The sequence below is a fragment of the Cariama cristata genome, unplaced genomic scaffold (assembly GCF_000690535.1).
Source record: "Cariama cristata isolate BGI_N322 unplaced genomic scaffold, ASM69053v1 scaffold14366, whole genome shotgun sequence".
Taxonomy (NCBI): domain Eukaryota; kingdom Metazoa; phylum Chordata; class Aves; order Cariamiformes; family Cariamidae; genus Cariama; species Cariama cristata.
This window is the reverse complement of record NW_009621647.1, coordinates 46,759-58,128: the sequence shown is the minus strand read 5'-3', so window position 1 is coordinate 58,128 and position 11,370 is coordinate 46,759. Positions and strand designations below refer to the sequence as shown.

The following is an 11,370-nucleotide window of genomic DNA, read 5'->3' as shown; positions in this document are numbered from 1 at the left end:
TTCCAACCATAATGACTCTATGATTCTATCAAATTTAGACTATCAAACCTCCTCCCACTTCTGCAACACCATGAAAACTTCAAGAAATTCAAGTGAACTGCAGAGCTCTACAAACAGGAAAGCAGTCTCAGATATCGCATTCATAAAATTTCTGCCGTAAATGAGCTAAAATGTTATTGAAAGGTTTGAGCACTTCTCCCTGCAGGAGAGGTGCTGTGGTCATGACTCTGTGTTACAAAAGCAAGGGATACAAGTCTCACTTAGGATGAGGCAAATAAGGAATCAACGATGAATTTGCAGTGAAAATAACTTACTTCTTTTTCCAGAGCCTTATTATAGAAAAGCAGTGATATTCTTTGAATGTCTTCAGATTTAAGCCACTGCCTAGAAAAGAAAAGGAGTATTATAATTGACATAAGAATAAAGTAGTCTTGTCTTTTTATGTTACCGAAATGCAGTAAAACAGGAAAATCACTTTGACTAAAGCCAGCTTTTATGTATTGCAATGTATATGGTGAACTGCACTGACAGTAAAAGCAGAAACTACAAATCCCCTCTCCCTTTGGACTTCTATTGCTAACATACACATGAAAGAAAAGCTCAGATGAACCATTTTTTTCTGTGGATCATTCCTAAGGACAATCAAGGGAGAGATTTATATGATGTAATTATGACACTATTACTCCACTCATGTCCTAAATACTGTAGTATAACCAGTGGACAGAAGAGAACCTGAGATAAAAACAGTCCTCCACAAGGTACCTTTAAGAAGCGCACTGTTACAATATGCAAGAGTGGCAGGTAAATTACACTTTATGAACTCCTATTCCAAACAAAAATGTAAAAAACGTTATTAAAAGAGGTGGAGCGATTTTGTCTTTGAGCTGTATTAGTCTCTAGACCATGACCCTGTACTCTAGAGGTAGATTTTGATCTTTTTACTGATTATAAAAACTTCTTCCCTGCTTAAAGATGAGAAAAAGAGTAAGTACTTACATCGAAATGACAAATCCATTTTAATAGGAGTGAATCTTGATAAAAACTTGACATAACTTTTACAAAATTAAATGTTCTAATATGAAAGTCTACTTTTATTTTAATGGACACTTGAAAATAAATAGAATATTTAAATTTCAAGAGAATTAGGTTGCTTGCACCTCAAGGGGACTAGACAAATTTGAAAAAAATATTTAAGCAGACTGCTTCTGTGAACATGCAATATTTGAGCTTCAACAATAATAGCAGGGCTTGAGATTTTTTTGTAACCTTTCCAGCAATAACTCTTCATTAGACTCTAAGCTAACAGTGTAGCTAATGCCTTCTAAATAAAAGGGAATGTCTCAGCTGTCAGGCTGCAATGCAAATAAGTAGCAGCAATGAACCACAGTGCAATAAATCCTAAATTAAGGTCCTGGGAGAAAAGTTGTGGACAGAGTGGACTGTAAGCTATTAGTTTTGATTTGTGAAATCTAAAATATTTGTTTTCTTGCCTGGGAGAATGTCCCTGTTCCTGTGCAATCAGTTTCATTATAAAAATGGTGCTGAAAACATATTCCGTTCTAGATATGCTTAATTCAAAAATCTGTTTCCCATTTTTCTCTGCAATGACTCACATCTACATCTAATCACAGTTAGGATTCTGAGAAGAAACAGATATGATAGGCTGTTGTACATATAGCATGATTTTGTTTGGGTCCAGCTGTAATCTACTGGAGAAAACATTCAGGTTTTGGAACATTTTTCGTAAACTGTGACAATTAAGTGCAAGTCTTTTTCTATGTAATTATAAAAATTGAAGAAAAAGTAACCCTCTTATCCAAATTGTTAACTAATTTCCTTTTTTTTTTTTTTTAATGGTATCTGACAGGAGGATTGATTTAATTACCACACTGCTAAAAAGTTCTGTCTGCAGTTCTGCTCCCAAAGGCCTAATTTGGTCTGTACACACTTGATCGCATGTGAAGTCAGAAGTGCCATTTAGAGCAAATGCTGCCTCAAGCTCCACATTACAAGCTCATGTTTTCAGGAGCTTTTAATTCTACTTTAAAGCTCAGAAAAAACTATACTGGTTTTAGTTAACAGGTGCCGGGAGGTCTGAGATGCGAGAAACAGTATAACACAGACAAATGGAAGTGGTGACTAAGTACAGAAGAGGGAGCACAAAGTCACGTAACTTTGGCACAGAGATAAGGAATGAAAAATTCTGCCTACAGCCTGACTCTCTGATGAGCCTAAAAGTTACCAAAGTATCTGCAAGTATGTGGGGATATGCCTCCTGGGAAACTAGGTACCAAATTTCTGTTTAAATTCTTTTGCAATTCAAGCAACACAGACAGACAGCTGAATTCTGCCTGTGCCCACAGAGGCATCTGGTTTGATAGCGCTTGTACCAATTGACAGTGTACAGCAAGGAATTATGCACAGAACATAGCAGCCACTATGACTTAAAGAAAAAAGACAGGAAAGAGAGTGTGTCTCTTTAACATAGTAACTGACTTATCAAAGAGCAAATAACTTTAGTTTAGCTCCCTCTGTAGGTATATGTTTAGTTAGCAGATTGCTATCCATCCATCACGTGTCCTACAGAAGTCCCCTAACCACCAAGGTTCAGGGTGGCATAGCTAGGGCTACTCATCCCCATCCTGTGCAGGACGGGTACTTTGCAACAAGGAATATTTTGTTCAAGGTATGGGGAAAAGAAATATGTGAAGAAAGCATTATGTTACACCCTAATGGCTAAGACACTCAGCTGAGAGACAGAAACTCTTTGTTCCTCACTCACTCTTTTAAATCTGTATTTACCTATCTTTTAATGTCGTGCTCTAAAACAGAATACTAGTGAATAAACAGGTCATAACTTTCCTAATGCAACTTTGCAAGGAGCATTGTCAACTAAATGTAATACTCTGAATCATGCTGTAAGGCTAGAGGGCTGCTTTTTAGATGCCACAGTTCCATTTGCATTCCAGAAGAAGGAATGGAACCCAGACGCCCCAAGTTACTGACAGTGTGTGCAAGTGGTGCTTGGCAGTTTTGTGGTAAGATAGCTAAGCTAGCTTGTGAACCAGCAGTGAGTGAGGGAGCCCAGAGAAAACACTACGCTGCTTTAAAAACCTGAGGTACCACTTCAATGTGTACTGCACTATTTTACACTGTGTAGAAACAGTGATTCATTTGGACTACAGCTTCGTCTTGGACTAAGAAAATCCAGACTCTACATTCCCTGATCTTCTAGTTACTGGCTTTGAAATATCTGGGCATGTAATGTCCAAAGACCCACATATTATGACAATTTGCTTGCAACCAGTTATTTTTTCCAGAGTGACACATGGCAAAGAACCATGATTTGGACGAAATAGTCAGACATTGCTGACAGCTCAAGGTGGAAGAAACAATGGCTCTGTACAATGAATGTTTGCTTTTGAATTATTTTCATGCAATTTTCTAATTAAAAAGATTAAAAGAATGGTAATTTTAATACCATATTTTATGTGCAATAATTTTGAAAAAAATTTTCTTCATTCAGTCATAGACCTATTCGCTATACAATCCAAACTTCACACTTAAAAACATTTAGAAATGTAAGTTTTCTCATAGATTTTCTTACAAGTTTGCTTCTTGATTCACAAAAGCAAAAGATTTAGTTTCACTCCATCGATTAGTTGACAGTGATATTTTAATTTTACAGCCAAAAAATTGAGGCACAAAAAAACTGCACAACTATAAAGAAAACAAAAACATGATTAGTTTTGTGTCCTAAATGTTGGAAATATTTTATCTAATTTTTCCAAGTGCTTAGCATTCACATAGTTCAAATATTATTGAATTAACTTGCCATCTGAGGAATCGGCACTTTTGACAACTTATTCTTAGGTACCCAATTGAATAATACCATTTAAGTGATTTATTCAGTAAATCAATAAAGGGATAGGTAGAGAATCAAGTTTTGGAAGGTAGCATTCAGCTTCTCTGATATATAAGATCATTCCTTATCTTTCTGCAATTCTCCATGTAATTCACAAAATGCACTGAAACTTTTTCAGAAACCTTTTTTATCACACAAACTTCTTTTATCTCCAAGTTTTTCTGAATTTTATGCACTAATTAGATGACAGGTATTCTCTGAGCTAAAAACAACATTCAGTACAATCATATCAATATTTTATTTTAATGTATTTATACAGATGCTTCACTTTTGACATCAAACCATCATTTTTACAATCGACTTGCCAGAGCAAGTGTACCTGAAGAAACATAAAAACTGCCAAAATGTATATAGCTGTTTTAGGCAAGTCTAGTATAATCAAAAGGTTTTGCCTATCACAAGACCTACCCTCTTTCACTGTATTCTTTGTATGCCCTATAACTATCAACACTCTTTTCTATAAATAATTAATGAAAAATATTTTTCTAAAGCCAAGTACCTTTTAATAGGACTATCAGATGCAAAAAAACCAATGTGACATACGAACATTTAATAATTAGGTGTAATACTCAGCTGATTAAGATTCTGAGTAACAGAAGTAGGGGGGGAAACATGTAATTCATCACAATTATTGTCCACATTTTCAAAGGGCAATTCTCTTATTTCATCACATAAATATAAGAAACCTGAACAGTTATTTTGGACCGGTATTGATTTTTCTCTTATCTATTCACCAGCAAAGGGGGAATATCAATACCGCCTCCAGCTCTTCCTAGGACACAGAAAAAATACATGCCATGTTGCCTCCCCCAACAATTTCAATATGCCATCAAGCGTAGCCTTCTCTAAGAAATCAACCAATCAGTTGAAACAAAGAGATATTAAACTATGACTTTAGAGAAAGTTTCTGATTCTGAGGAGATGTTTCTGTGACAATTGTGAAGCATTAATTTTCACATCATTCTGATTCCCGAGCCAACTATTTCTTGTGTCTTACTTCTCTGCTCTCAGATGACATAATTCTGTAGAGTTATGGCTATGAGAGCACAAATATGAACATCTACAGAGCAAAAATTCCTTTGCCATGAAGATCAAGACAAATGAAAACCTGTCACACCATGATTCACAGTCACTGTCTTATCCCATATAGTAGAAAATGTTACTGTAAAGCCAATTTTCACAACGTGCAGAGCCTCCTGTGCCAGCATTAGTGACATCTGTACTGTTTTCATACTTCTGTGTCCGTGTGGGAGAGAGAAATAGTAAACACTACCCTCTGTTGCAGATTTATGTCAAAGCTGAAGCAAGGAGACAACAGAGGATAAAAACATACTTTTGAGCATTGATTCCATCAATGGCCTGGATCATCCTCTCATTCAGCTCCTCCTCAAACCTTCTTTTCTGTGATTTTGTTCTGAAATTAAAAATGTGGGAAGTTACTTTGGAAAATCATTACATTGTTAATAAACATTAACTTTAAACAATGGGGTGATAGCTGGCATAAACTTCTGAGGAGAATAACAATTTTTTTAACTTTTCTGCTGCAATAGGAACTATAGGCTTTAGGCACACAGAGCCTCCTAATAAACTCTTAAACAGCGTAAGCTACGGAGTCTGACACATATACACACAAATCTAGAGTTTAGCTATTAGGGAGCACTTAAAAAACAAACACAAGAAAACATTTCATACAAAAAACGAAACTAAGAGAGTTAAAGAAATTCTGGTTCAAGGAGTCTTCCACAGTGCTATGAGGTCATGAAAAAGAATGGGAATATGCTCAAATTCATAAAGTATTCCTGTTTCTTGTAGTTATTTTTAAAAATCTTTGTCAGAATTGTATGAGCAATAATGTGCTAGTGCACTGAGGCATAATAGGTATTCTCTACTGAAAGGCTGGTAAGTCTTCTTTTCTTGGAAATATTATTTTTAATAAGAAAACTGAGCACCAAGTCTGAAATTAGTTTCAAACATATGTCATGTTTCTCTATTTATAACTTATAACACAACTGTAATGGAAAAAGCATCTTTTCTTTTCACTGGTCTCAGCATGAACCCAACAGAGGATCATCACAATGAGTTTGTCTTTGCTAACATAAGTTACTGCAAACATCATCAGTCCTTTCAGCAGTTCTGCTCTCCTTAAAAATGGAGTATTTCAAATGTTGCCAGATTATGCCTCTGCCTCCTCAAAACTTAAATCCAATGTTAATAACAGTGTTTTGTAAGAAGTCCAAGTCAGATTTGAAATTTGACTCTTTGCTTACCAAAATTTTCTTAACCTACAAATTGAACCCTGTCAAAGGTAACATGGATTTTCTTCAACGTCAAGTTTTTCTGTTATTTCCCCAAAACTGATAACCTGTTGCAGGATTCAAATTCATACAGAAACTATATTAGTGTACTTACAGTAACTTTAAACAACCCAAGTGATTTCATGCCTATTCAATGCTACAGAATTTAGGTAAGAAAGTGTTTACAACTTATTTTTCACACATGAAACAATCTGCCTAGGAGAAATAACTAGACAGATGAGCAGACATTATCTAATCACACTTAATCCTCTTGGCAGATCCCTAACAACATAAGACTATCATGTAACTAGATAAGAGCTAAGACTGCCACAAACAGAAGCTTACAGTCAGGCTTCAAAACCCACATTTTCATATTCTAATAAAATACTGATTTTCAAAGTGCTTATTATAATTTCAGCTCTCTCCTGTGGGAATGACTGACTAGCTTATCTAGAATCCTAGTTATATGCCTCACTACAGACATTGGACTCCAGTAAAAGTTTCTAGAAACTCCTTCCACTATATTGCATCAAGACCCATGGTAACATTTGTACCTTTCGGATCTATTTTGGAGTGTAATTTAGAAACGTAAAAGCAAGAACATCTCAGTCTTAAAGAATTGAGTTATTTGCAAATACCACAGTCCCATGATCTTTCTTTTTATCATAAGGCTGATAGAAATCCTTTTGACATACTGTCCGAATGTAAATGTTCAGTTTTAAAATCAGAGACTTTTTTTATTAGTATCATGGATATTCAGTCAAAACTTGTTAATCTTCTGGAATTTGGCAATATTTTAGGTAATTGCATAGCTCTCCAGTAACCTGTGATTTGAAGAGATGTTTACCAAGCAGAGAGATGGGGAAGGAACAGACAGAATGACTTGTTTGTGTAACCAAAGACAATAAAAATACAAATTTTTAAAGGGTTCTTTCAAAAAATTTTATGGTATTTGTGATGATACTTACAATTTTGCAAGAAAGACATTACCTGAAGTGTTATCAGGTCATTAAAATAAAAATTAACCATTCCATGTTTCTGACAGTGCTAAGCTTGTTTTTTAAACAGATGTCATTCAACCCTGTTTCCATTTCTCACCATCTTGCTCTAGTCTTTGAAGTATCAAGCAGGAGGATAAAAATTTAAAGCTATTATGATTTTGCAAACATTTTGTGTAGCAGGAGCACTACAGGAAGACCACAAAATACCCCTTGAAAGTTTACTAGTGCAAACACACTACAGACTTTGAAACAGTAAAACATAATGCAAATACAAAGCAATTAAAAATACAAAAAATGTCTCTTTTAGTATACATTACTAGTTGTTGTAACACAAATTATTAACAGCCCTTTCCATGTTCCCTTTTCTTACCCCTCTGTGCCTCCTCTCAATTTTCCTGCATATAATTTTCTCCCCACTGATAGAGTAATTCGGTTGTTAGGAGAAAGGAATAGTAGCCCATCAATACATTTATACTAATTCAGAATAATTATATTTGTTAGCAGGAAGTGTATTTGTAATACCTAAGTAACATGTCTGCCAAATCTGTTTCCATAGCCCTTCTCTATGTAAGAGGTATCAGCTGAAAAATTAGTTTGGATGAGAAATGGCCCTCAATATTTGAAAGCATGCCTTATATAATATAGATGAATGTATATGAATATATATGTATTTATATGGACTTTATATGAATTAAGTGATTTAAAAAAAAAAATTACCTCTCTCTGCAACGCTGAAAATGATATTGCCCCATGGGAACATCCTAAAAAACAAAAGAAAATACCTATGACCTATAACAGACTTTGACAACATTAAGTTGCTTTAAAAATAGTGTTGAAAATGGGGTCAAGTAAGGAGAAAAGTTTCCAATACAAATACTTTTAGCATTAGATTAAAGCTGTCTAAAAGAAAAATCCAGCCAAGAGTAAAGATGAAGTGACCTGGAGACAAACTGATCTATCATTATAAACACTAAATAACTAAGACAACAGTCTGAATCCAAGAATGTTTTCCTTTACTAGAACATCACTGCTTCAAAGTCACCACTGTTTTAATGTATCCCAAACTCCTGCCAGCTTCAACAAAAAGCAACGTTAAGTGTTTTTGAAAGAAAAACAGACCTGAGTGGCCAAATACAGGCAATGGTAATTATTTTTTATTGATAAGCAACAGCAGCCATCACAGACACATTTATTTTGTGATTAATAGTGATAGCTGGGTACTTTCTGTAATGAACATGTCACAGTCCACATTCTGATGCACTTTATTTATTGAACAAGATGGGTTAGGTGGCTCAATCCTACGTTCTCATATGTAACAGGAACCAAACTGAATGCCAATGTTGAAAACTATTAGAATTTACCTTTATGTTTCCACTTTTTAGAAGTAGAAGATAATGCAATATACAAGCTGTGGACTGACAGTAGTAAAATAGCATTAGCAAAATTAAAAAGAAATCTTTTCTGTTCAGTGTAGGAGATGTGCCATTGCACTACAGTACTGTGAAACTCAGGCCATCAGCCACAGCATGAGTGGTTAGTGTACTTTCAAAAGGTAGATGTTACAGTGAGAGTGGATTTGGTTCCTAGAGAACTCTTCTAATAAAATCCACTCCAGGTACCACAGGGATATTCTAACTTCACAGACTTTGCTCAAGGTTTGGCCATGTTCCAAAGGGAGAATATGGCTAAATAGCCAATAAATCTCAGGGAATGTTTCTGTATCAAAAGTGTTCCTTCCCAAAGGTGTTGTACTCTGGTTTTATGTTCAAAATATCTTTCCACAAGGTGAACAGCAGGCACTACATGCTGTGAATGGGGCTCAAACTCAGAGGGTCAGATTGTGTATTTTGGTAAGTACCTTGGACTCCTTATAATTCAGAGATGCACTTATAGCAAGATATGGCTCCTTAGAGTCTAATCCAAAGCTCACATGCCAATGGAAAAGCTCCCAGCAACTTCACTGAGTTTATGCCCTGTACAAACATGTGTATCTTCTATCAGAAATAACTAGGTATTTAGCAGTGAGCATCTTTTTTCCTTTCAAATATTGCTAAATTGTATGAAATGAATAAGTAGGCCCCTACTGTTGTGCTAATCTTGCCGTTTTCAGTGGTCATGCTGTCCCTGTGGTGCAAGTGTGCAAATGGCTTGGCTGCTCCCCAAGATTCCAGGTACCGGGTCATGCGGACAGAAGCTCTCATTTTGGCTCCATCAAGAGTATGTCGAGGTCTAATGTGGTGCTGAGGACTTCGCTTCTCTCCCTGGTTGACACAGAATAAAAGGTGATATTAGTCTTGGTGTTCATTACCTTTTGAAGCAGTAATGCATCATCTGGTACCACATATCTACATGCTCAGGAACTTAAAAATGGAAAGATGCTAACAACTCGCAATTCTTAATGATATTGCTGGGAAATATCAGAGACTTATTTCTGAAGAGCAGGAAAGATTTGCAATGCAAACATTATGTATTTGTAGATGTCAGTATTAGCTCTGATCAATATGGTAGTGAATTACTCAATAAAGACATTAGTGGTCCTGCTCAAAAATAACTATGATGATTGGCCACAAAATAAAAGTACTACTAACCTTAGGATTGATTACAAAGTAAGTCTTAACATTATGCTCTTTCAGATATGGGTCCCTCACATCTCCATCCCCATCTTCCACTTTGTAAGCTCCATTCAAATGTGCCAAGGTGACTGAGGTGATGTGAACACGGCTGAAATTATATTTTAAAAGAATGACAGAATCACAAATACCAATCAAAAGCGTAATTTGAACCTGATCAACCTTTTTTTATGATCTTTTGGATATACTTTTTATACGCTGCTCACTTAATTTACAGTCCATCTAATCTCATTTTTAGAAGTTCTAATGGGCATAAATCTAAAGGTTTCCAACCACAAAAAAGTACTCCTTAAATCACAGGAAATACTGAATGCATTTTTTTTTCCCCTAAAGACAGCACTAAGAATTAGTTCAAGCTTCTCCATGAAGGCTGATGGCTGAAGACATGGTACCTATGCATTCCTCCATGATACAAAAATCTGTGTGTCTGAAGGTTAACAGAGAAGCCTCTTACCCTGGGACTCCTCCAGCTTCCATGTGATTTGCCAGAGTAACATCATGCGACCACACGTCGTACTGCCACTTCTGCAGCCCAATAACGCCACAAAGCACATTCCCAGAGTGCACCCCTACACGCATATTAATATCAACTCCAGTTGCATCTCTCACTTTCCTGTAGTTGAGAAGAAAACTTGTGTTAATATACATAACAGTTTTTTCTTTTTTAATTTACCTGTCAAATTAGCAGTAACAACAGTGATAACATTTACTTCTTTTTAGCATTTACTCCATTCTTTTTATGCTAGGTTTATTTTTATATATTACCTTTCCTATTATCTATATTTGCAATTATTTGTAGTAAATATTAATTCCCAAGTCCATGTCTGAAGTCCCTTCTTCTATACTCATCTGAAATTGTCTGGGAGGGCTGAACTAAGTAGTGGAAATGTTCAGTCTTGTAGAACCCAGGGACTATTTTTGTTCTACAAGCAGTTTTTGGAGATCTGGAACTACTGTTATGTGCCCTTCTATCTGAAGACTCTAATATCTACGTTGAAGACCTTCTCGTATCTCTCATACCTGAGAAGGATGAAAAACGCAGCACCTCAGGATATTCTACAGGCTGGTGGCTTGTGCACTTCTTGGGGATATGGGCTTGGTGCCATTCAGGCTGTGGAGAACATAGGCTCAGCAGCCTTCCACATGCTTGGTGAACACTTAGATTGTTATAGAAAGAATGACAGGCCATCCTCACTGTCCAGACCACATCTAAATCTTCGACCTTTCCAGTGACTTTAGACAGACTTGAAGTATCTGTTCACCCCAGCTCAGATCTCAGAAGAGTCCTACACATTAGACAGGCATTCATCTTTCCAGAAGAAGCTCTTCTGAGTCACAGGTGGGTGACTGAAGTCCAACAACCAGAACATTTTCAGACACATGTCATATGGGTATCTAACTACACATGTAGAGAGTTATAAAATTAATTCAGATGTCTACAGGCTTATACAGTTCTAAGAAATAGCAAGATCGTAACTTAACTGGATTTGTGTATTTAAGCACCAATTCATAAGGACCAA

The 11,370-nt window shown here is 36.0% G+C and overlaps 1 protein-coding gene across 1 annotated transcript in view; it reads right to left on the bottom strand.

The window, feature by feature from the left end:
- Positions 1–314: 314 nt before the first annotated feature.
- The window catches only part of LOC104157045 (adenylate cyclase type 2), a gene marked incomplete at its 3' end in the record, with an annotated part of 54,655 nt that continues 43,599 nt past the window's right edge, over positions 315–11,370 (bottom strand). The window contains exons 6-11 of the mRNA XM_009702053.1: positions 10,305–10,463; positions 9,809–9,941; positions 9,305–9,481; positions 7,938–7,981; positions 5,259–5,339; positions 315–384 (exon numbers count right to left, since the gene is read on the bottom strand). Coding sequence (XP_009700355.1) covers positions 315–384; positions 5,259–5,339; positions 7,938–7,981; positions 9,305–9,481; positions 9,809–9,941; positions 10,305–10,463 — 664 coding nt within the window. The remainder of the gene's footprint in view (positions 385–5,258; positions 5,340–7,937; positions 7,982–9,304; positions 9,482–9,808; positions 9,942–10,304; positions 10,464–11,370) is intronic.